Genomic DNA, 26,907 nt, shown 5'->3' with positions numbered 1-26,907 from the left:
GCGCAGCTGCCGCTCACAAGCCTCACTGCCGTCGCATCTGAGGATGAGGCCGAGGGACACGTACGAGCACGCGGCTAGCTCACTTTAAGTTACAAGAGAGCTACCCCGCCCTCGTGTCCCCGTTCGCGCGTCATGCAGAGCCCTCTCGAGCTCTCTGCATGACCCGGACGGGCATCATCTGTGTTACATGTAGGTCCCGTGCCCACTACTCGTGCGCGCGCCCTCGTACAAACACTGTTCCAGTTCTGCTCGACCACCGAGCACGCGGCTAGCTCTCTTTACGTTACAAGAGAGCTGCCCCGCCCTCGCGTCCCCGTTCGCGCGTTATGCAGAGCCCTCTCGAGCTCTCTGCATGACCCGGACGGGCTTGCGCGCCGCCGTCGAAATGTCTCGCCATGTCAGTCCCCTTAGATAAGGCTACTGCAGTGGTGTATTTGGCAGCCAACGAGCCGGTAATGCAACCCGCTCGCCTGCACACATCCGCCGTTCTCGCGGCGACCCAGAGAAATCTCAAGTGAGTATAATGTCAGATTAAGAATGTAAGTTACGTGCCCGCTCACGAGCGCTCACGCTTACTAACAGACACATCGCCTCCGAAAAGACGTGCGTGTTTAAGTTTATTCCCTGTCAGTCCCCTTCAAACAGGCTACTGCAGTGGTTCAATTAGCAGCCAACGAGCCGGTCTGTTGACCCTCTCGCCTGCACACAAACGCCGTTTTCACGGCGACCCAGAAAAATCTCAAAATGAGTAAAATGTCTGGTCCGGCTCATGCCGTCGGTGTTGTACGTGTAATGAAAGTGCCCACGCCCCAGTGTTCACCACTACACATAAGCACTCCGAACCTCGCAGAGCACACTCTCATGAAGCGCAGAAAAGCCGCTCGAGTGTTGAATGTAAGAAATGTGTCCACAAGTCTGTGCCCACTATCTGCCCGCTCTGTTACACGATCATGAAAGCAGGTTATGAATGTAAGTCTCGTGCCCGCCAGAGTGCGTTCACACCTGCTAACACAAACCTCCCCCCGGGCTCCGCCCGCGCGTTTAAGCGTTATCACAAAACGCAAGGCATTAATAAAACGTTCCCCATCCATTATGATCGGGGCGTCAAATACACTTGTAAGTCTAGTGCCCGCGCTCACGCTTACAGGAAGCTTTTCCACCCGGAGCGCTGCTCGCGCGTCAAAGAGTGAAAAAAGAATGTTCCCCATCCCTTATGATTGGGACATCTCACATAAATCAGCCGGTCTCGGCTTTCAGCGAGCAGCCATTGCCCAGGACCGAGAGCGCGCGCGCCGCGCTTTCGGCTCTGGGTCAGTTTCACAAAAGAAAGCAGGTTATGGATGTAAGTCTCGTGCCCGCCAGAGTGCGTTCACGCTTGCTAACACAAACCTCCCCCCGGGCTCCGCCCGCGCGTTTTAAGTGTTATCACAAAACGCAGGGCATTAATAAAACGCTCCCCATCCATTATGATCGGGGCGTCAAATACACTTGTAAGTCTCGTGCCCGCGCACACGCTTACAGGAAGCTTTTCAGCCCGGAGCGCTGCTCACGCGTCAAAAAGTGAAAAAAAAAAAAAAAAAAAAGAATGTTCCCCATCCCTTATGATTGGGACATCTCATATAAATCAGACGGTCTCGGCTTTCAGCGAGCAGCCATTGCCCAGAACCGAGAGCGCGCGCGCCGCGCTTTCGGCTCCGGGTCAGTTTCACAAAAGAAAGCAGGTTATGAATGTAAGTCTCGTGCCCGCCTGAGTGCGTTCACGCTTGCTAACACTAACCTCCCCCCGGGCTGCGCCTGCGCGTTTAAGTGTTATCACAAAACGCAGGGCATTAATAAAACGCTCCCCATCCATTATGATCGGGGCATCAAATACACTTGTAAGTCTGGTGCCCGCGCACACGCGCTCACGCTTACAGGAAGCTTTCCCGCCCGGAGCGCTGCTCACGCGTCAAAAAATGACAAAAGACTGTTCCCCATCCCTTATGATTGGGACATCTCACATAAATCAGCCTGTTTCGGCTTTTCAGCGAGCAGCCATTGCCCAGAACCGAGAGCGCGCGCACCGCGCTTTCGGCTCCGGTTCAGTTTCACAAGCCCGCAAATGGCGATTTCCCCCCTAGCGGCTCACATAGCTGCGTGGGAAACTATCCCAGGGATTTCAGAATGGGTGTTGAGCACAATAAAGCAGGGCTATACACTTCAATTCATTCGCCGTCCCCCGCGCTTTCAAGCCCGGACCGCGACGATTGTGAATGCGTAAGTAGCACACCTACTTCACGCAGAAATAGCAAAGCTGCCGTGCAAAGGGGCTATAGAAAAGGTACCGCCTTCTCTGAGCGAGTCAGGCTTTTACAGCCGATATTTTCTCGTACCCAAGAAGGACGGAGCCTTCAGACCTATCCTAGATCTGAGATATTTGAACTAAGTGCTTGCGAAAAGACCGTTCAAAATGCTTACGACCAGGAAAATCCTCACGCACGTTCGCCCGAGGGACTGGTTTATTTCTCTAGATCTGAAGGATGCCTTTTTTCAGATTCAGATAGTACCCCGTCACAGGCAATTTTTGAGATTCGCCTTCGACGGTCAGGTATATCATTACACCGTCCTGCCGTTCGGCCTGTCCCTGGCACCCTGTACATTTACGAAGTGCATGGACGCGGCGCTCGCCCCCCTGAGAAGTCAGGGGCTGCGAATAATGAACTATCTGGACGATTGGCTGATATTGGCACAGTCAGAGACAGAACTGCTATCTCACAGAACAGTGCTTCTCAGTCATCTGGAAAGCTTGGGTCTCACAATCAACTGGACCAAGAGCTCATTACTGCCCAGCCAGTCAATTTCCTTTTAGGAATAGCACTGGACTCGGTGACCATGACGGCTCGTTTATCGACACAGCGCGCGCGCCGTGTTCGCCACCTAGCCGCATCTTTCCAGAAGGGCAGCTTTCTCCCTTTGAAAACATTTCAAAGGATGTTGGGCTGTATGGCATCAGCTGCAGCGGTGCTCCAGCTGGGCCTACTGCGCATGCGCCCGCTCCAACGCTGGTTGAATGCTCGCGTGTCCCGCCGGGTGTCTGGCGGCCAGAAAATCAGAGTGACTCAGGCCTGCATAGCAGCTCTGCAGCCCTGGTTAGTGGCCGACTGGTACCAGCAGGGAGTAATGATGGGAACCATCTCTTATCGTAAAGTCATCTCGTCAGACGCGTCCAACTCGGGTTGGGGCGCACTGTTCGAGGGCAGACCGGCCTTTGGCCAGTGGTCAGACCAGGAGAAGGGTTTTCACATAAACTGTCTGGAAATGATAGCGGTCGAGAACGCGCTGAAGTGCTTCCTCCCGTTCATACAGGACCAGCATGTTCTTGTCCGCTCGGACAACATGTCTGTGGTATCCTATGTAAACCGTCAGGGCGGTGTCAGATCCAGAAATCTCTGCAATCTGACGGAACGCCTCCTTATTTGGTCTCCGATGCACCTGCGCTCGCTGAGGGCGGCGCATGTGCCTGGCCATTTGAACGACGGCCCAGACAAACTGTCCATGGACAACGTTCCCCCAGGGGAATGATCCCTGCACCCCAAACGGTCCAGAAACTGTGGCGCCTATTCGGCAGAGCGGAAGTCGACCTATTTGTGTCAAAAGACAACGCTCAATGCCCGACGGTCTGTTCGAAGGATGAGGATGCGCTGGCCCAGGTTTGGCCCAGCCTCCCGCTATATGCTTTCCCTCCGGTCTATCTGTTGCCACAGGTGTTCAAGAGAATCAGGGAAACGCGCCACTCGGTGCTCCTCATAGCCCCGCGTTGGGAGAATCAGATTTGGTTCTCGGAACTAGCAGGGCTGTCACATACAGCTCCGTGGCCGAATCCGGTGAGGGCAGATCTCCTCTCTCAGGCTCGCGGCACGATCTGGCATCCCAATCCAGAGAGCTGGTCTCTGCATTTATGGTTGATCAACGGGTACTCGTTGCCCTGCCAGAAGGAGTGATCAACACGATCACGCAGTCTAGAGCCCCTTCCACGAGAAGGCTCTACGCGTCTAAATGGTCGGTGTTCTCTGGATGGTCCACCGACAGAGATCTGGAACCGCGGACATGCGGGGTGGCGCATCTGCTCACCTTCCTACAAGAGCTGTTGGATAAGGGAAGTTCCCCATCCACGCTCAATGTATACGTGGCGGCCGTGGCAGCGTTCGCAGAATCGACGCACGGCCAGTCATTGGTAAGACACGAGTTGGCCATCCGCTTCCTTAGAGGAGCTAGAAGGATGAATCCGCCGCGCCCCCCGTCGGTTCCCATGTGGGATCTTTCATTGGTCCTCGAGGCCCTGAAAGCTTTTCCATTTGAACCACTAGACACCGTGGGGTTGAAATATCTATCACTGAAAACCGTCTTTCTGACTGCACTGTCGTCAGTAAAACGTGTAGGGGACCTGCATGTGCTGTCTGTCAGCGCGTCGTGTCTTGAGTTCGGACCGAATGACTCTGAAGTCATCCTCAGACCTAGACATGGCTATGTCCCTAAAGTGATGGGCACTCCATTCAGAGCGCAAGTTATTTCGTTGTCAGCTCTCCCAGCATCTGACAGCGAAGGTGATGTGAATCTCATCTGCCCTGTCAGAGCGCTGAGGTTTTACATTACGCGCTCCGCCTCCTTCAGGCGTTCGGAACAGCTTTTTGTTTCGTTGGTGGGCGCACCAAGGGTCTCGCCTCCTCGAAACAGAGCCTGTCCAGATGGATAGTAGACGCTATAGCGGCCGCTTACGCGTCAAAAGGTCTGCAATGCCCTCTGGGCATCAGGGCTCATTTCATGAGAGGCGTGGCCTCTTCGTGGGCATGGTCCAGTGGAATTTCTATCCATGACATATGTGTAGCGGCGGGCTGGAGCTCCCCGTCTACCTTTGTCAGGTTTTATAACCTAGAAGTTCCTGCCTTGCAGGCTAAACTGTTGTCAGTCTGAAGGAGAGGTGTATTCTGCCCAGATCTCCTGCTCAGATCACTCTCACATGACTCAGCTCTCCTGGTTGAGCTGCACTAATTAGGGTATGTGCCATGTGCCTATACAGACCGGCGCGCTGCTCTGTATTCCCTATGTGTGCTTATGTACAAGTGATGGCCCGCGTGACTGGCCACCTTATTTTTTCCACTTATGGGGTTCCCCTGAAAGCTCGGGGTCTCATGTGGATGCTTGGCGCGCACGGCGTTGACAAAGTGTTCCCGTAGCGTAAGCTAAACTTACGCAATACGAGAGAACCTCTCGTAAGAGAACGATACTCGGTTACTAACGTAACCTCGGTTCTCTCTAGAGAGGGAACGAGTATTGCGTAACCGGCCGTGCTCGCGCCACGAGCGACTTCGCTTCAGTCGACGAAAACCAGGGAATTCAGCCTACAGCCCCTAGTGTTATACGCTAAGCCACGCTCATTCTGGCGGGCTGTGACGCTATGAAGGCGCGGGCGCCCTTCATTGGGCGTGACGTCACGCCGGGCTCACTGGTAGGCTGCAGCAGTTGCCCGCAGGGCAGCCAATGAGCACGCGAGATGGCCTGCTCTAGGTCTGCTAGCTGCTGCACTGCGTTGACAGGGAATACAAAATTAAGGATAATTTTTTGGCTTCAGTATCTCGAGAAGATGAATCTTTCCCGTAGCGTAAGCTAAACTTACGCAATACTCGTTCCCTCTCTAGAGAGAACCGAGGTTACGTTAGTAACCGAGTATCGTTTTCATGAGCTGTATGCCAAAATCATCAGTATTAAAACAATAAAAGACCTGAAATATTTTAGTTGGTGTGCAATGAATCTAAAATATATGAAAGTTTAATTTTTATCTTTACATTATGGAAAATAATGAACTTTATCACAATATGCGATAAAGGAGAAGGACCTGTGTGTATATATATATATATATATATATATATATATATATATATATATATATATGTATTAATGTCTTTGGTCAAAATAAGCTGTAAAATAAATAGTTTATCCCTTTAAATGCAATGGATTTTGAAAGATATCAACGAAAAACGGGCAAAAAACTTTAAAAGCAATTTTCTCAGGTTTTCAATTGGAAAAAGAGGGCAGATGACCATAATTCAAAATGTGTATATCTTTGCAACCATTTAAGGTATTCTTTCCATTAATGCCAAAATCTCAATTTTGAAATTTGGGTCACTGAGACTCATTTTGCTGGATCAGGTCACACACACATACACACACATATATATATATATATATATATATATATATATTTTTTTTTTTTTTTGTAAAATAAATTTGCCAGCCAAAACATTCTAAATTTCGAACATGCAATATATCAAAACAAAGAACAGAGCATCCGTATATGTATATATAAATATAATTTTTTTTTTCAATTACTCTGGTAACAGTTGAATAGTTGAGATATACTATGTGCTTTTTTTACAAACAATTGTCAAAGAATTCAATAACCAGTGTGAGCTTATTCTGAAAAGAGTTACGTTGCTGACCGATTCTTGAGCTTCTGTCCATGTAAGGTGAGCAGACACTGAGCCCAGCTGAGGTAGAACTGCAGGTGGTTGGACTTCTCCAATGTTGAGGCCACAAAGTTTAGAAGCTTATCCACATACACATCAGGAAGTGAGCTACATACCACTGTAACTGAAGCGTCAGAAAATAACATGTAATGAATGACAAGAAAATTATGCATTTTGAATATGACATGAAATCACAAGAGATGTGAGCGTTTTAAAAGGCAACGCACTTTGGGCATAAGGGACTGCCTCCAGAACTTCTCTAATGAGTGGAATTTCATTCAGACGAAAAGACAGCAAAATTGCAGATGCCCACTCTTTTTTCGTCACCTGTCGCCGTATGCTTGTTGGTGTGACATCCATGTCCAGATCATATGGGTCGAACACCAGTGAAGCGTCAAGAGAATAGATCAGCAAACCTTCAGTGGAGGCTGCTGCCCAACTGCATCCTGAATGGATAAGAATGCCAAAACTTCATTCCGTTCGTTTTTTAATGAAAATGTTGGGAAGTCTTGGAATGTTGGGAATGTTTAGAAATATACTGAAAGGATTATAGATGTGCAATTTGTAATATCGCTCTTAATGTGTTGTACTGTATAGACAAAAACTATACCAGTAGGTGAGAAGCGGAGAGAGCTAACACGGATCTCTGGTTTAAAGCGTCTGGAGCTCATATCACCTGAGAGATATGGAGAGAAAGGCATTAGAGCAACATTATATCCAATTAGACTTTCAAAGCTCCTAAAAGCATAATTCCTAGTTAAAATTGATTGGCAGGTTTATTAATAGGTCATAAAAAAAAATTTTGTTTGGTTCCGGTTTCCGACCGACCCTGTCAATTTATGTGCGACCCACATTTATTTTATGAGCTTGGGGAAGAAATAATACAAATTAAATAAATACACAAATAAAAAACTTTCAGGCGAACTATAATTTATGTTTTTGTACAGCACCGTATTTGTATAGCCTGTTGTCCTCCAGCAATGCTAACAAACGAGGCAGCCACGGGCGTTCACACATCGTTGTTGTCATGTAGATGCAATGCTGCGCTTGTGACAGGGCGCATGAACTGAACGAGCAAAAATGGAGAGAGCCCCGGTCGCACGCGCGCTCTCTCTGCGGAGCCAGGTGAAAGTATAGGCTTCACCGTCTCAAAACTAAGCACTATCTTGCTCTCTCTCCCTCGCACATATTAATAAAAATAAATCGACACGATGACAAGGTCGGAAGACTAAAGTTTAATGTGGAGCATTCGGAGATTTATTTTTTCCTGAATTACCGCTGGTGGGAATTGTGCTAAAATACGTTGCCTTATCTTCTCTGAAAAGCGTTCCACACATTCAGCTGACATATAAACCACACTTTAAATAAACGAAAAAACTATCCAGTCATGAACTGTTTTCTGTGATGACACAAATCTTGTGGTATGTCCTAACCACCGGGATAATCACACATCGCGCACACTTCCGATAATGACACGTCTAATTCGCGAACTAATGACTCATTTGAACCGATTCGTTTTAATGAATGATTAAAACAACTGATCTTTCCAACACTGAACTCACGAGACGTCTGAATCGGTGTATAACTAATCGGTAACACTTTACAATAAGGCAACCCCGATTGCCCCCGCGCACACATTTAAAATCAGCGTGTGTGTGTGTGTGTAACATGCTGGGACACACAAGGTGGTAGAGTACATGTACATGTAGGCTATGTTATGAAAAAATAGAGTAGCTTATCAATTGCTACTGTAAATAAAAAAAATAATAATAATAATTTCCTTCCTTTCCCTTGCTGCCACTGAAAAAAAAAAAAAAAAAAAAAAGTCCCTACCGACCCATGACCTCAGCTGACAACCAACCGGAACCAAACTTTTTTTTTTTTTACGCCTAAATGAGTTGACTCACCTCTCTTGACTCCGGGAAGACTGAGCTCTATTCCGTCTCCATCCCCTGTGCCTTCATCCACTAAAGACAGATTACCAAACTCTGTCATCTTACGCCTGTCGAGGAACTCCTGAAAACACAAGTACATGATAGAATTGCTATATAAGCTAGTGTAAAATAATTTCATAATGCTAATCTAATGACTATTGCATGATCACAATTGATTTACAGGCATGTTAATAAAAAACAGGAAACAACTTTTTAAAGTGGTCATGAACTGCATTTTTTTATTTCTGATTCCTGAGGTGCACTTATAAATGTTAGTATGTTTTTTGCCCTTTGATTTGAAAACTTTTTAAATAGGCAGGTCTCTTTTAAAGGGGACACTGGATGCAAAATTCAACTTTACATAGTGTTTGCATATGCATGTGTCCTAGCAGTGTGTGGACACAACCACCCTACAATAACTCCAATTAAAGCTGCAAGCAGCGATGAAAGGGCCCTCACACCCGTGCCAACGCCAACCGGAGGCTTCAGGAAGACAGAGCACAGTGGGCAATGTGCATTTAAGTAGGTAAAAATAGGAGTAGGGTTGGGCAATGTCTACCAATTTGGTATCAGACGATGTCTACAGTGAAACATCGTGATGGACGATGACATCGGGAGGGGGGGTAACATTCTCATTTTCCACTAGATATTTTCCTCTATATCTCATCAGCAATTTCGATTTCGGCAAACTCTGACGCAGCTGACCACTACGGAGCGAATATACAGTGACGTGACATAACTGCCAGATTCAAACTGTGCTTTCGCGCTATGGCTGGCGCTGAGCCAAAGACGGACGCCCTCAGTGCTTGTCATAGGCTATATCACAACTGTTCAGTGTTTTTAACCACATAATGTTTATTTATTTTTTTCAGACATTTAAATACATATAATTTATAGCAAAACAATACATTTAGTGTTTGTAAAATACACAACGGTGTCTATGGAAGCAGCAATAACAAACCATTCAAATTATTTTCCGACGGTTTTTATTCATATCAGAGACAGTGTAAATAACTATAAAGTCAACTATTTTTCTCCCAGTTCACCAGCCACTTTCATGTATTTTGGGAGAAACTGATGAATTCACGCGCTGTAATAAATCCAACAGACAGGAAACTCTGAACTGCGGCCCAAACAAACATGACGGCGCCCATCTCAGGTTACAGATCAAGATCATTTATAAAAGGTTTTTTAAACAACAAAACAAACTGACTTACACATATTTGAGAATCGGAATAGAAGATAGTTGTTGATATAAGAAATTATAGTCTGCTCCGATCCAACTTCCACTCCAAAATATATATATTGAAATGTTCCTTCACTTAAAAGAGCTTACTTATCATAGAAACAATTCCTTCCAATCTCAGTAATATGTAAATAGTATCACAGAGTAACGGTTATCACCTTTAGTGTGGGAGCGGCAGCGGTTATTCGAGAACCATCTTGATTATAGGGACTTCATATAGATGTTATCACCATAAACTTATCAAGAATATTAAAGATGTGGGCACAGAGGGACCACTTTTGTTGTTATCCTCAATTTACATTTAAGACAGAGCTTCAGCTCTATGCTGAGAGAGAAGACAAATTTGTTATTCTTAACATACAGAAGTTCAGAACACAGCTGTTACAACAAGAGCAACTTCATTTACATTAAGAGTGGTAAACAGTAACAGGATAAAAGGTTTAAGATTTCAATGTTCTGGGTTCAGTCTGACGCTCACGGATATGCTCACGCAAAAATCACTGCAAAAGATGCTTTCCAACAGGTGTTTTACCATTCGTTGTAAAACTGTAGACCTATTTTTCCAACGGCTCACAGCCGGACATTCTTCCAAAAACTACGATAAAAACTGTTGGAAAGCATCTTTTGCAGCGATTTTTTGCGTGAGCATATCAGTGAATACCCCAGTGATTTTTGCGTGAGCATATCCGTGAGCGTCAGACTGAACCCAGAACATTGAAATCTTAAACCTTTTATCCTGTTACTGTTTACCACAGGGTAACCACAGGGATCTTAAAACAGGGCTTTACTTGTAAAACGCCGAACTTACCCTTTAAGCCTATTCTTTAAAATTTTGTTTAAGATTCTAACGGAACTGAATCAGCCCGAAGCAGTGTGGTGGCAGAGTTTTATTGGAATTGTTGTCTATAAAGTAATTGAAACAAAGTGCTTAAGTGTAAAGTTTCTAAAGTAATTGAAACTTTGTGTTGGTCTCTTATAATTCTGTTAAGATTCTAAAGTAATTGAATCAACCCGAAGTAGTGTGGAGGCAGAGTTATATTAGATTGTTTTTTTCTAAAGTAACTGAAACAAATGTGTATGTGTCTAACGTACTTGAAACTGATTGTGAAGTTGTTATAATTCTGAAGAAATTCTAAAGTAATTTAATAGACCTGATGCAGTGTGGTAACAGAATTATTTCACAACTATTGTGTGTTATAGGAGGAGTTGTTAAGCCTACTGCGTACGATTTTGTTTAAGCTTCTAACGGAACTGAATCAGCCCGAAGTAGTGTGGTAGCAGAATTATATTATATTAGATTCAACTTTATTGTCATTACACAAGTACAGGTACAAGGCAACGAAATGCAGTTTGGGTCTAACCAGAAGTTAGCTGGCTATTACTATAAACAGAATGTGAGCTTAGTATACTAATGTGATATATATAGAATGTGATAATATACAGAATGTGAGCATAATAAACAGATGGTTATTACTATAAACAGGATTTACAGATAGATATATGTAATAAGTAAGGCTAAATGAGCAGTATAACAATGGATTTAAAGTAGTGCAAATTAAGTTGGACAGAAGCTATCCGACTAAAAGTGCAATGGAAAGTAATTGCATATTACAGTTAAAGTACGGTATTGCAAATGTATATGTAAACAATTGGTACTGTAAATAAACAGTCGGCAGTGCAAATTGATATTCTAGTCAGGTGTGTAGTGCAAGATGCATATGTAAACAGTTGTTACTGTGATAATAGTCAGCAGTGCAAATTAACATTATAGCATTGCAAATAACAAATAACCAATAACAAAATGGAGTTAGGTGTGAGGGGGGAGAGGAGAGATTATCAGTATATGAGGGGAGTGGGATCAGTGAGGGTTAGAGTTCAGTAAAGAGACAGCTCTGGGGAAAAAGCTGTTCTTTAGTCTGCTGGTCCTGGTCCGGAGGCACCTGAAACGCCTGCCGGAGGGCAGTAGAGAAAACAGTCTGTGGGCTGGGTGAGAGGAGTCCTTAAGGATGCTGCGAGCTCGGTGCAGACAGCGTTTCCTCTGGATGTGCTCGATGGCAGGTAGTTGAGTCCCAGTGATGCGCTGGGCGTTTTCACCACCCGCTGCAGTGCCTTGCGCTCTGCAACAGAACAGCTCCCATACCACACTGTAGCACAGTTGGTCAGGATGCTTTCTATTGCACAGCGATAGAAGTTCACCAGGATAGTCGAGGAAAGCTGATTCTTCCTCAGTGTCCTCAGGAAGAAAAGGCGCTGGTGAGCCTTCCTGACCAGGCAGGAGGTGTTGGTTGTCAAGGACATGTCCGCCGAGATGTGGATTCCCAAGAACTTGAAACTGGAGACACGCTCAACAGCCATTCCATTGATGTGGATGGTGTCGTGTGTGCCTCTTGACTCTTTTCTGAAGTCCACGATGAGCTCCTTCGTTTTGGTGGTGTTGAGGAGCTGGTTATTTTCAGTGCACCATGTGGCCAGGTGCTTGATCTCCTCCCTATAGGCAGTCTCATCGTTGTTGCTGATGAGACCAATCACCGTAGTGTCGTCCGCAAACTTGACGATGGAATTAGATCCGTACACAGGCTTGCAGTCGGAGGTGAAGAGGGAGTAGAGAAACGGGCTTAGCACACAGTTCTGTGGTACACCAGTGTTGAGTGTAATGGACGTGGAGCAGGTGGAGCCAGATCGAACATTCTGGGGTCTGTTGGTCAAAAAGTCCAAAATCCAGTTGCACATGGAGGTGTTGATGCCCAGGTCTCCAAGTTTGGCTATTAGCTTAGTTGGGATGACAGTGTTGAATGCTGTACTGAAGTCAACAAACAGCATGCGTGCATAGGTGTTCTTATTGTCCAGATGTGTGAGCACAGAGTGCAGTGCCATGGAAACTGCATCCTCTGTGCTGTTATTGCTACGGTAGGCAAACTGATGTGAGTCCAATGTGGATGGTAGAGAGTCTTTTAGGTGTGCCAGGACAGGCCGCTCAAAGCACTTCATTACGATGGGTGTGAGTGCTACAGGGCGGTAGTCGTTAATGCACTTCGGGCTGGAGTGTTTTGGCACTGGCACAATGGAAGTGCATTTAAAGCATGTTGGTACTGCTGCTTGGGCAAGAGACAGGTTGAAAATGTCTGTAAAAACCCCAGCGAGCTGCTCCGCACATGCCCCGAGTACGCGTCCAGGGATGTTGTCTGGTCCAGCAGCCTTGTGCCCGCTGATCCTGCTCAGTGCATTGCAGACATCTGTGGAGGAGAGTGTGATTGGTGGGTGGTCTGCTGGGGGTTTGAGCTTGGTGGCAGTTTCTCTGTTGTCTCTTTCAAAGCGAGCATAAAAGTCATTTAGCTCGTTCAGGAAGTTGACATCAGTGGGTGCGGGGGTTGAGTGAGTGGGTTTGTAGTCACTGAAGGCCTGAATGCCCTGCCACATGCGTCGAGGGTCAGCGTTGGAAAAGTGTCCCTCTATCTTAAGCTTGTAGCAGTGCTTGGCCTCTTTGATGCCCCTTTTCAGATTTGCTCTGGAAGTGCTATAGGCTTGTGCATCTCCTGATCTGAAGGCAGTGTTGTGTGTCTTCAATAGGAGTTGCACTTCCCTGTTCATCCATGGCTTCTGATTTGGGTATGTGGTGACCTGCTTCTGGGTTGTAACACTGTCAATGGTGGTATTAATATAATCCAGTACAGAGGAGGTGTAGCAGTCAATGTCCGTGTGAGAGTCACTGGTGGCTTGAGAGGCAAACATACTCCAGTCAGTGTGTAGAAACCTTTCCTGGAGTGAGAAATCTGCCCCCGCAGGCCACACCTTGATGGTCTTCACTGATGGCTTCACGCGATTGATGAGAGGTGCATACTTGGGCGTGAGGAACAAAGAAAGGTGGTCTGACTGTCCCAGGTGGGGGAGGGGTGTCGCAACGTAAGCTCCAGCCATGCTTGTGTAAACATGGTCTAAAGTTTTGTTTCCTCTGGTGTGACAGGAAACATGCTGGTGAAATTTCGGTAGCACTGACTTTAAGTTTGAATGATTAAAATCACCCGCAACAATAAACGCAGCTTCCGGGTGGACGGTCTGTTGTTTACTGATGGTTGCGTGAAGTTCTTTCATAGCAAACTTGGCATCAGCATGCGGGGGAATATAAGCTGCAGTGATAATAGTGGAAGTGAACTCCCGCGGTAGATAAAACGGTCTACATTTAACCATGAGAAACTCAAGGTTAGCTGAACAATGTCTCCCAACAATAGCAGAGTTTGTGCACCAAGCTTTGTTAATGTAAATGCACAATCCACCACCTCTGGTCTTACCGGAGCCATCTAATGTTCTATCCGCCCGGAATGTATGGCGTCCCGCTAGCTCAATAGCGTTGTCCGGTATTCCGCTGTTTAACCATGTTTCTGTGAAGATTAGGACATTACAGTTCAAAAGTCTCTTGTTGCATGTGATGTTGAATCGAATCTCGTCCATTTTGTTCAACAGCGACCGTACATTGGCAAGGAAAATGCTGGGTAAAGAGAGCCTATGTGGTGTTAGCTTTAGCTTAGCTCTTAGTCCTCCGCGCTTACCCCGCCTTTGTTTACGATCTCGACGCCGCCTGCGAGCACTTCCGCCCGGCCGGAAATAAAGAAGCGATTCACACCTTGTCAAACATATCACCGCATGAGCAACATGACTGTAGCTCAGTCACAAGCAGATGCTGATGCAAATTAGAATTAGTTTTATGATAGTAACATTTTAGAAAAGGTTTACTATCAAAAGGGGGGTGATTCTTTATGATTTATGGAACATGTTTTATTAGCATTGCTATTTAGTTGTTATTTATAATAAATGTTTTAATGGCATTATGTTTAGAACTAATTTTTAAAAAACATTACCGATGTTTGATGTTTTGAGATGAAACTTCTGTGACTTTGATGTTTGAATGTGAAGATGATTGTGGGGGAAAGGGGGGCAACCTCTTCTTTTGTTCATTGTTTCAGATATAAGCATCGTGATGTTTGGCTGAAACGTGTAACCTCCTGGAGAAAGATGATATGGTCGTTTGAAGGACGAGAAGGAAGTAGAAACAGTGGAGCCAGGGGATTTTCTCAAGAAAAAGAACAGAATACAGAGATTTCCAGACCTGCAAGATCCAGAACTACAGGCGTAAATTATCTTAAAACCCTGAGACCCACCATGGGATGGATGGAACTGATGAAGAGGCACAGACTCGAACAACACCAGTGACTGCTTCTTCTAGAAGGACTTATGGTCCATGTGGAAAAGAATGGACAATGAGAAGAGAAACAAGAGGACATTTCAGAAACAAATCATTTCAGAGACTACGGACAGCAGTCTTTCCACATAGAGGGAAAACAAGTGGATAAAGGATGTCCACACTGAGAAAATTGACACAAAACACATGACAAAATGAAAAACCACACACACACATTATATTGTCTATTGATTGTTTGAATTTATCAAAACTAAAACAATACGCTAACATCACTGATACACATTGTGAGCCCACCAAGGCCTTGAAGAAAAAGACAAAGATTTTGGCAAAACAAATGCATGATGGAGAATTAGATATTGCCTTTGCTGGTTTAATTTGGAATGTAACCTTTAAAACAGCTGTATGTATGCATTCTTATTATCGGTCAGTGCATTATGTTATGCTGTATGTGTTCCATGTTGAAACATCAGATTGAAGATCATTCTATGATCAATATTGGACGTTCCCGTTGGATGTGATGGTTCTTGATTACCTCTTTCAAACCCAATTAATACTTTTCAAATAATAATAATAATAATAAATATAAAAAATAATTTCTTAACAACACAAACTACGATAATTCTGCTCAAGTGAAGTAGAGCTGTAACCAGTGTGCATGAGGTGTCGACCCCACGACAGGTAAGATTCTCCAGTGGCCAGAGGGGGACAACCTAAGCCAGGGCTTCACCGCCACTGGGCACCTGCCCAATAGGGAAGGGAGGTGTTATCTATGAAAAGGGAGTGGATGAAATGCTATTTTTGGGCCAAGAGCATCAAAGGGGGGTCTATAAGAAATTATAGTCTGCTCCGATCCAACTTCAGCTCCAATATATATATTGAAATGCTCCTTTACTTAAAAGAGCTTATTTATCATAGAAACAATTCCTTCCAATCTCAGTAATATGTAAATAGTATCACAGAGTCACGGTTATCACCTATAGTGTGGGAGCGGCAGCGGGTATTCGAGAACCATCTTGATTATAGGGACTTCATATATATGTTATCACCATAAACTTATTTGAGAGAATATAAAAGATGTGGGCACAGAGGGACCACTTTTGTTGTTATCCTCAATTTACATTTAAGACAGAGCTTCAGCTCCATGCTGAGAGAAGACAAATTTGTTATTCTTAACATACAGAAGTTCAGAACACAGCTGTTACAACAAGAGCAACTTCATTTACATTAAGAGTGGTAAACCGTAACAGGATAAAAGGTTTAAGATTTGAATGTTCTGGGTTCAGTCTGACGCCGGTGAACCCAAGGTGCTTCGTGTGCCTTGCCACTGCTATGCTGTAATAAACTTCATTTTTGAGATCTTCGACGTCCACATCATTTTTTCTTACAATGACATGGTAAGCAAGTTTGTTAACATTTATAAATAAAAGCGATTCATCTTTCATACAGCGCTATTTTGGCTGTGGTGAATCACGTACCAAGCATGAAGCGTCACCATGGAAATGTGTGTGTGTGTGTGTGTGTGTGGGGGGGGGTAAGGGGGGGGGGGGATCGCGATGCAGGTTAAACATTGTGATGTCAGTCAGCCATCACGTTGGACGATGATATCGTCCATCGGCCCAACCCTAAGGAGGAGTATGTCAGAGTCAGTTAAAAAATGTCCTTTATTATGGTGATAATAGCATGCTTTGTCACTCTGCTAAGTGTTGCTAGCATGTTTAGTATGTTTCTAAAATGTTTAGCACACAATGGAATATTTTAGTATGTGACTAGTACTGCATTACAGTGTTAACCATGTCACTTCCTGTTGCCAGTAAGTGGCGCTATGACTATAACTGAATATCGCCATGTATAAGTGTTCAGGGCAGCACTCTTATCAAACATGTGAAGTTTGGGGCAGATTGGACATTGTATGCTTAAGTTACAACAACTTCTTTTAGCATTTCTAATATTCTTTAATACTTAGCTAAGTGTTGCTAGCATGTTTTAGCATGTTTCTAGCATGTTACACATTAAGTTTGGGGTAGATTGGACATTGCATACCCGAGTTACAGCAAATTCCTATTTAAATGCAGTAATACCATGCTTTAGCACTTAGCTAAGTGTTTGCTAGCATGTTTTAGCATGTTTCTAGTATGTTGATAGTGTGTTTAACACTTGCTGGCACTTTTTAATATGTTATTAGGAGTCCACAACAGTGTTAAACATATCACTTCCTGTTGCCAGCAGGTGGTGCTATGACTATAACTAAATATGAGCATAGACATGTGTTCAGGACAGAACTCTTATAAAATGTGTGAAGTTTGGGGCAGATTGGACATTGTTTGCCTGAGTTACAGCAACTTCCTGTATCATGGTGAGACATCGTAATTTGTCTGGCCGCCGAGGACACGCCCTTTGACTAAAATGGATTCTGATTGGCTGTCAGTTTTTTATCGTTCGACAGCTGGAAAAAAATAGCTCTGAAAGTGATCCCAACGATATCGTTCCTGATATCTTTATCGTTATAGTTATGGTGTGAACTCGATTATTCTTTAATATGGAGAACGATTTTTTTCCAGCTGTCGAACGATAAAACACTGACAGCCAATCAGAATCCATTCTAATTTAAAGTTCTCGCGCATTTAAAATGGAAGATGACATTGCAGAGAAGTTAATCGTCGAGGTACAAAATAATCCTCCACTGTTTGACAAGTCAAACCCCCTCTTCAAGGATACGTTATAACGTTATATGGAAAGCAATCGGTCGTATCCTGGGAATAAATGGTGAGAACTATTAACGATGAGATATTATGCAGTTTAGCATAGTGTAACAATATTACCTCAGGTAGGCTATCCAGCGCTAGTTTTGACAACATTGCTGAAGTTGCAGTGAAAAAGGCGTTGTATACATAGAGGTGTTGACTAATCGGTGTTTTTATCCCATCATTGACTTCGTCAGCTAAATTCACTGTTAGATTAGATCGATTACACTAGACTTGCTAGATTCACTGTTTAGATGCGCTCGGAACATAGCATGCTGGCTGAGGACATCTGCTGGCAAAGACATGTAAAGGCAATAAGAACAGCAAAAACATATTCAATGTCAATGACATGTTGTAAACAACAATTATAATAAATTCGAATTCTCTCAACTCCTCTCATCTTTTAAGGATATCGTGTACCCAAAAGCGACTGTTTTTCTTTTGATATTTTTTTGTAACGTAAAGCAGCAGCAGGTCATCCATTTTCGCTACTTTGAAACCGCAGCGCGGGCGCGCGTGCTTAGAATAAAAAGACCGTTATCGGCCGTTGGTGTGGACGCATATATAGTTATCTTTATCGTTATCTTTATAGTTATCGTGCTTGGTGTGAACGGGCCTTAAGATTTCACTCACCAAATTTGAAGATGATCCTAAAACTGTAGGAGTTCGTTAAAGTACGAGGCCTGAAAATGGCAAAAACTGCACAAAAATCTGAGGAAGTTCAAAATGGCTGACTTCCTGGTGTTTAGGGCTATGCTCCAAGAAACTTTTTTTTTAGGTATTGGGTGATTACATTTATGTACCGAATTTCGTACACGTACTTGAACCATAGCAGGATGCGCACTCCGTTGAACCGTTATAGGTGGCGCTATCGAGCCATTTTGCCCCACCCAATTCTGAAACCCATATGAGATGTATTTATTTTTTGTTACCTAAAGGCACCAGGGTGGTGGTGCCGCCAGCTTTGGCCCTTTCATATACAGGTCCTTCTCAAAAAATTAGCATATTGTGATAAAGTTCATTATTTTCCATAATGTAATGATAAAAATTAAACTTTCATATATTTTAGATTCATTGCACACCAACTGAAATATTTCAGGTCTTTTATTGTTTTAATACTGATGATTTTGGCATACAGCTCATGAAAACCGAAAATTCCTGTCTCAAAAAATTAGCATATTTCATCCGACCAATAAAAGAAGTGTTTTTAATACAAAAAAAAAGTCAACCTTCAAATAATTATGTTCAGTTATGCACTCAATAGTCAATACTTGGTCGGGAATCCTTTTGCAGAAATGACTGCTTCAATGCGGCGTGGCATGGAGGCAATCAGCCTGTGGCACTGCTGAGGTGTTATGGAGGCCCAGGATGCTTCGATAGCGGCCTTAAGCTCATCCAGAGTGTTGGGTCTTGCGTCTCTCAACTTTCTCTTCACAATATCCCACAGATTCTCTATGGGGTTCAGGTCAGGAGAGTTGGCAGGCCAATTGAGCACAGTAATACCATGGTCAGTAAACCATTTACCAGTGGTTTTGGCACTGTGAGCAGGTGTCAGGTCGTGCTGAAAAATGAAATCTTCATCTCCATAAAGCTTTTCAGCAGATGGAAGCATGAAGTGCTCCAAAATCTCCTGATAGCTATCTGCATCGACCCTGCCCTTGATAAAACACGGTGGACCAACACCAGCAGCTGACATGGCACCCCAGACCATCACTGACTGTGGGTACTTGACACTGGACTTCAGGCATTTTGGCATTTCCTTCTCCCCAGTCTTCCTCCAGACTCTGGCACCTTGATTTCCTAATGACATGCAAAACTGAGCAACAGTCCAGTGCTGCTTCTCTGTAGCCCAGGTCAGGCGCTTCTGCCGCTGTTTCTGGTTCAAAAGTGGCTTGATCTGGGGAATGCGGCACCTGTAGCCCATTTCCTGCACACGCCTGTGCACGGTGGCTCTGGATGTTTCTACTCCAGACTCAGTCCACTGCTTCCGCAGGTCCCCCAAGGTCTGGAATCGGTCCTTCTCCACAATCTTCCTCAGGGTCCGGTCACCTCTTCTCGTTGTGCAGCGTTTTTTGCCACACTTTTTCCTTCCCACAGACTTCCCACTGAGGTGCCTTGATACAGCACTCTGGGAACGGCCTATTTGTTCAGAAATTTCTTTCTGTGTCTTACCCTCTTGCTTGAGGGTGTCAATGATGGCCTTCTGGACAGCAGTCAGGTCGGCAGTCTTACCCATGATTGCGGTTTTGAGTAATGAAACAGGCTGGGAGTTTTTAAAAGCCTCAGGAATCTTTTGCAGGTGTTTAGAGTTAATTAGTTGATTCCGATGATTAGGTTAATAGCTCGTTTAGAGACCCTTTTCATGATATGCTAATTTTTTGAGACAGGAATTTTGGGTTTTCAAGAGCTGTATGCCAAAATCAATAAAAACAATAAAAGACCTGAAATATTTCAGTTGGTGTGCAATGAATCTAAAATATATGAAAGTTTAATTTTTATCATTACATTATGGAAAATAATGAACTTTATCACAATATGCTAATTTTTTGAGAAGGACCTGTACATACATACAACCCCAAATCAGAAAAAGTAGGGACATTTTGTAAAATGCAATAAAATCAAGAATCTGTTATTTGTTCATTCTTTTTAACCTTTTTTTAACTGATAAAAGTACAAAGAAAAGTTTTCCAATGTTTGACCAACATAATTGTATTTTGTAAATATGAACAAATTTTGATTTTGATGGCTGCAACACACCCCAAAAAAGTTGGGACAGAGACACGTTTACCACTGTGTCACATCACCTTTCCTTTTAATCACACTTTTTAATCATTTGGGAGTTGAGGATACTAATTGTTGGAGTTTTGCCCAATCTTGTCTGATACAACACAGCCGCTCAACAGCCTGTGGTCATCGTTGCCTGATTCAACTTTTCATGATGGGTAATACATTTTCCATAAGAGACATATCTGGACTGCAGTAAACAGGCAGGCACATCCCTTCTATGGTGCAGAGTGTCTAGAAACCACTCAGTTTTAGCATGTGCAGAATGAGGCCTGGCATTGTCTTGCTTCCCAGGAAAGATGTCATCTTGATGGCAGTGTATGTCTCTGTATAATCCAAATATATGCCTCCATGTCAATGGTACCTTCACAATAATGCAAGTTACCCATACTGTTTGCAATGATGCACCTCAATACCAGGACAGATGATTGCTTTTGCACCTGTCGCTGGTGAAAGTCTGGTTGGTCCCTTTCGTCTTTGGGACTGAGAACTCGATGTCCATTTTCTCCCAAAAACAACCTGAAACATGGACTCATCTGACCACAGCACACATTTCCACTGTCTTCTAGACCATCTGAGATGAACTCAGGCCCAGAGAACTCGCCGGCATCTCCACATAGAACTGATGTGAAGCTTTCTCCTTGCGTAAAAGAGATTCAAGTGGCATTTCTTGATGCAGCGTCAGACTGTGTTTAGTGAAAATGGTTTTTCAAATTAATCCAGAGCAAATGTGGCTGTATTTGACAGATGGCATTGCACAAGATACCATAATGCTACTCTGAGGGCTCAAAGGTCACGCACATTCAACAGAGGTCTACTGCCTTACCCAACACAGTGAGATTTCTCTGGATTCCCTGAATCTTGTGACAATATCATGTATGGAAGATGATAAAAGGCATAAATGCTTTGCAATCTTGCATTGAGAAATGTGATTTTTTAATGGTTTGACAATTGATATTTGGCACAGATTGATGAGCCATGACCCATCTTTGCTTAAAAAGACTGAGAAGCACTTTTACACCCAAACATGATACCCTCAACTATTACCAATTCACCTGCTCATTGTGGACTGTTTCAAAAGAGTTGGATAATCTAATTTGGATAATCTTATCACTTTTATTTTTTCTCTGTCCCAACTTTTTTGGGGTGTGTTGCAACCATCAAAATCAAAATTTTGTTCATATTTACAAAAAACAATTATGTTGGTCAGTGAAAACATTGGAAAACGTCTCTTTGTACTTTTGTCAGCTAATAAAAGGTTAAATAGAATGAACAGATTCTTGATTTTATTGCATTTTACAAAGTGTCCCAACTGTTTCTGATTTGGGGTTGTAATTTATACACACACACACACACAAAAAAAAAAGGTTATGATATATATATATATATATATCTCGTCATAGTCTCACGTTTTAATATCGACAGAAAAAAATCACCCTATTCACATACGCAAAATGCTTTGAAACATCACAGTGGAGCGGTGCTTACGCTGAATGGTAAAAATTTTACTACTGAATATTTAAACAGAGCAGTGTAATTATTATATGTTAGGTTGACTATAATGAACAGGCTGCGACATCAAGATTGCAATGTTGGAATGCAGTGTGTGTGTGTGTGTATGTGGCACGATCAATCAATGGAGACATAAAAACAGAATCCGTCATTTTTTTCATACAGGGCATCATTCAAACTGCAAAGTGTTTACTTATATTTGTGTACACTCGCAATAAAACACAACATTGTGCTTTTGTCAAACTAAACTTGTCAAACTGTAACCTACAACTGTCACTAGGGCTGTTCGATTATGGAAAAAATCATAATCACGATTATTTTGGTCAGTATTGAAATCACGATTTTGTAACACGATTATTTCACATGACTTTGGGAACGTGTTGCATTTATTACAAGACACCTTTCAACAATTCTTAATATCGAAATTTGAACATTTATTGTACTTTTTGAACTATTAAACAGACCTGCAAACTCACAAGTGGTGAAAAAGGTGACATGTTTACAAAGTAATTTGTTGTAGGGGGTCACCAGGGCGTTATTTACCTTTATAAAGGACAATTTATTAAGCCTTACTAAATATATGTTTTACGTCAAATTCTTACATTTACATTTATTAGGGGCCAAGCATCGAAGGTGCTGAGGCACCTATTGTATCTGTTCCGTCTCTTATTAGGGGCCAAGCACCGAAGGTGCAAAGGCACCTATTGTATCTGTTCCGGTTCTTATTAGGGGCCAAGCACCGAAGATGCGGAGGCACCTATTGTATCTGTTCCGGTTCTTATTATTATTAGGGGCCAAGCACCGAAGGTGCGGAAGCACCTATTGTATCTGTTCCGGTTCTTCTTATTATTAGGGGCCAAGCCCCGAAGGTGCAGAGGCACCTATTGTATCTGTTCCGGTTCTTATTATTAGGGGCCAAGCACCGAAGGTGCTGAGGCACCTATTGTATCTGTTCCGGTTCTTATTATTATTAGGGGCCAAGCACCGAAGGTGCGGAGGCACCTATTGTATCTGTTCCGGTTCTTATTAGGGGCCAAGCACCGAAGGTGCGGAGGCACCTATTGTATCTGTTCCGGTTCTTATTAGGGGCCAAGCACCGAAGGTGCGGAGGCACCTATTGTATCTGTTCCGGTTCTTATTATTAGGGGCCAAGCACCGAAGGTGCGGAGGCACCTATTGTATCTGTTCCGGTTCTTATTATTATTCCTCTTCTTCTTCTTCTTCCGACTGGGCGTCTATACGCCAATGCCCAAATGCCAAAATATTGATAGTAAGGGGTCGTAAAATTCAAATCAAAGTCACTTAGCGGTCATTTTTTACGTGTTTTTTCACATAAATGTCTATAACTCTGAAGTTAATCGAGATATCTTCACCAAAATTGACACACATATGTAGGGGCTCACTCTGAGGACACATGAAAAAAATTGTGGGAGTTTTGTGATGTGAAATGCTATACTTAATGAACATATTGCTGTAACATTATGAAACTCAGAATTTGTTACCAGCACCTTGCCTTGAAGGTACTCAAAAGATTTCAAGACAGCGCCACCTGTTGGTCAAAAGTTAAAATTACATTTCCAAAAATGCTAATAACTTTTTTTTAAATGTGCTTATTGTAATGACACTGGTCTTAATAGATTCCTTGGGTCATGCCGAGAACATAGATACCAAGTTTGACGTATTTGGACGAACTTCCTGTCCGCCATCTTTATTTACTTTCAAAACCTTCTTTTTCGAACTTCTAGACCATTCGTCCGATTTTCACCAAAATCGAATCGTGTCATCTCCATACCGTGCCGACTAAAAGTTATGGATTTCGTGACGATAGACGAAACCGTTTTCGTATACCGCAGCAGCAAAGTTGAGACATGCTGCCAAAATGACTATTAAGTCTTTATCTCTGCAATGCCTTGGTATTTTGACACCAAACTTTGTATGTGTCATTGTCACCTCACTCTGACCACATCACATCGATTTCGTAACTGCACCACCTATTGGTCGAAAGTGATAATCCATTAAATCATCTTAAAAGTTACTGTATATATGATTTTTTAGCCATTTGCCTAAATTCATCTTTAAATGTCTTTAATTGCTCCTTGCTGCTGTCGGTCTGAAACTTCCAGCCATGTTGGCATGTCTTGTCGTCTGCGTTTGCGCTTGGCCCCGGAATGGCTGCTTGCAGCTATATTTATTAGGGGCCAAGCACCGAAGGAGCGGAGGCACCTATTGTATCTGTTCCGGTTCTTATTATTTGGGGCCAAGCACCGAAGGTGCGGAGGCACCTATTGTATCTGTTCCGGTTCTTATTATTATTATTAGGGGCCAAGCACCGAAGGTGCGGAGGCACCTATTGTATCTGTTCCGGTTCTTATTATTAGGGGCCAAGCACCGAAGGTGCGGAGGCACCTATTGTATCTGTTCCGGTTCTTATTATTATTATTATTATTCTTCTTCTTCTTCCGACTGGGCGTCTATGGCAGCCCCTAGAACCGTGTCCGGGAAAGTTGTTCCGGTTTGACATTCTGATAGAGGACAGTCCCAACAGTAATTGCACCAATTTTGGTGTCTCTTACTCATTGCCTCTAGCGCCACCACCTGTCCAAAGTTTCACTTTTATTATGCTAATAACTTTTGAACCGTTTGGCCTATCAACAAAATTATTTTTTCCTCTGATTCCTGAGCTCATGACGATTCGATCGCACCCTATGACGTCATTTTCCGTCATAAAAATATGGCCGCCATTTTGAATTGTCCAAAAAACCTACTTTTGCGAACTCGTCCTAGACGGTTTGTCCGATTCTCACCAAAATCGCACCAGATCATCTCCAGGCATTGGCGACAAAAAGTTATGGAATTCAAGTCGATTCGTCAAACCGCTTTCGATAAACGCGCAAACAAATTTTACGTAGCGCTTGCGAAAACAGACGTAAGGCTGTATCTCCGCAACGCTTAATCGTATTCAGACCAAACTTGGTACATGTCATCACAAGCATGACCTGAGGCTACATGCTGCGTTTCGGCGCAGCGCCACCTACTGGTCCGGAGATATGAAAAACGGCTATTTTCGCTCATAACTTCTGAACGGTTTGTCCAAAAATCATAAAAGTGGTCTCTGTAGATTCAGGGCGTCATGCCGAGTCGACTGATATCGAATTTTCCCAGATCGGCCATTTTGGCTGTCGGCCATTTTGAATTATGTGCTAAAATGCTGTATTTTTTGAACGCATGAACGAATTGTTACGAAACTCGGTATGGGTCATCGGTACGATGCCCTGAAGGAGCCTGAGAAGTTTCGAAACAGCGCCACCTAGTGGTAAAATTTATTTTTCAAATGCTTATAACTCTGGCTGTGGTTGACTTATTTTCACGGGAGTCATCTCGTTGAGGTCCTGAATCCTTGCCGAGTCCACAGATACCAAACATGCTAGGTTTCGACTTACGGTTTGTGTAGCGTTGTGATTTAGCGCTTAAAAAACATTTGCCGATATCTTCGAAACCGCTAGTCCGATCGAGACGAAACCACCGTCAGAAGTTTGGAACCATAGCTTGTTAACTAAATGTGAGAGCCCAAATGCCAAAATATTGATGGTAAGGGGTAGTAAAATCAAATCAAAGTCACGTGTCAGTCATTTTTGATGCTTTTTTTCATATAAATGTCTAAAACTCCGAAGCGAATTGAGATATTTTCACCAAATTTGGCACACACATGTATGGGCTCATTCCAAGGACACATGAAAAAAAATTGTGAAATTTTGCCTCTTGGTGGCGCTATAATAGAACAAAACATGAAAATCCCATTGATTTCAATGCAGTTTTGTGATGTGAAATGCTATACTTAATGAACACATTGCTGTAACATTATGAAACTCAGAATTTGTTACCAGCACCTTGCCTTGAAGGTACTCAAAAGATTTCAAGACAGCGCCACCTGTTGGTCAAAAGTTAAAATAACATTTCCAAAAATGCTAATAACTTTTTTTTAAATGTGCTTATTGTAATGACACTGGTCTTAATAGATTCCTTGGGTCATGCCGAGAACATAGATACCAAGTTTGACGTATTTGGACGAACTTCCTGTCCGCCATCTTTATTTACTTTCAAAACCTTCTTTTTCGAACTTCTCCTAGACCATTCGTCCGATTTTCACCAAAATCGAATCGTGTCATCTCCATACCGTGCCGACTAAAAGTTATGGATTTTGTGACGATAGACGAAACCGTTTTCGTATACCGCAGCAGCAAAGTTGAGACATGCTGCCAAAATGACTATTAAGTCTTTATCTCTGCAATGCCTTGATATTTTGACACCAAACTTTGTATGTGTCATTGTCACCTCACTCTGACCACATCACATCGATTTCGTAACTGCGCCACCTATTGGTCGAAAGTGATAATCCATTAAATCATCTTAAAAGTTACTGTATATATGATTTTTTAGCCATTTGCCTAAATTCATCTTTAAATGTCTTTAATTGCTCCTTGCTGCTGTCGGTCTGAAACTTCCAGCCATGTTGGCATGTCTTGTCGTCTGCGTTTGCGCTTGGCCCCGGAATGGCTGCTTGTTATTATTATTATTCTTCTTCTTCTTCCGACTGGGCGTCTATGACAGCCCCTAGAACCGTGTCCGGGAAAGTTGTTCCGGTTTGACATTCTGATAGAGGACAGTCCCAACAGTAATTGCACCAATTTTGGTGTCTCTAACTCATTGCCTCTAGCGCCACCACCTGTCCAAAGTTTCACTTTTATTATGCTAATAACTTTTGAACCGTTAGGCCTATCAACAAAATTCTTTTTTCCTCTGATTCCTGAGCTCATGACGATTCGATCGCACCCTATGACGTCATTTTCCGTCATAAAAATATGGCCGCCATTTTGAATTGTCCAAAAAACCTACTTTTGCGAACTCGTCCTAGACGGTTTGTCCGATTCTCACCAAAATTGCACCAGATCATCTCCAGGCAGTGCCGACAAAAAGTTATGGAATTCAAGTTGAT

At 43.3% G+C, this 26,907-nt stretch overlaps 1 protein-coding gene across 1 annotated transcript in view; it reads right to left on the bottom strand.

The window, feature by feature from the left end:
• Positions 1–26,907, bottom strand: part of pwp2h (PWP2 small subunit processome component) — a 94,473-nt gene that overhangs the window by 16,458 nt on the left and 51,108 nt on the right. The window contains exons 16-19 of the mRNA XM_077232243.1: positions 8,411–8,519; positions 7,114–7,179; positions 6,731–6,949; positions 6,477–6,627 (exon numbers count right to left, since the gene is read on the bottom strand). Coding sequence (XP_077088358.1) covers positions 6,477–6,627; positions 6,731–6,949; positions 7,114–7,179; positions 8,411–8,519 — 545 coding nt within the window. The remainder of the gene's footprint in view (positions 1–6,476; positions 6,628–6,730; positions 6,950–7,113; positions 7,180–8,410; positions 8,520–26,907) is intronic.

The sequence above is a fragment of the Siphateles boraxobius genome, unplaced genomic scaffold (genome assembly GCF_051911475.1).
Source record: "Siphateles boraxobius isolate OS27281-9 unplaced genomic scaffold, OSU_SipBor_1 17, whole genome shotgun sequence".
In the NCBI taxonomy this organism is placed as follows: Eukaryota; Metazoa; Chordata; class Actinopteri; order Cypriniformes; family Leuciscidae; genus Siphateles; species Siphateles boraxobius.
Note: the sequence above shows the minus strand (reverse complement) of the source record. Positions and strands in the feature narration are given on the sequence as shown.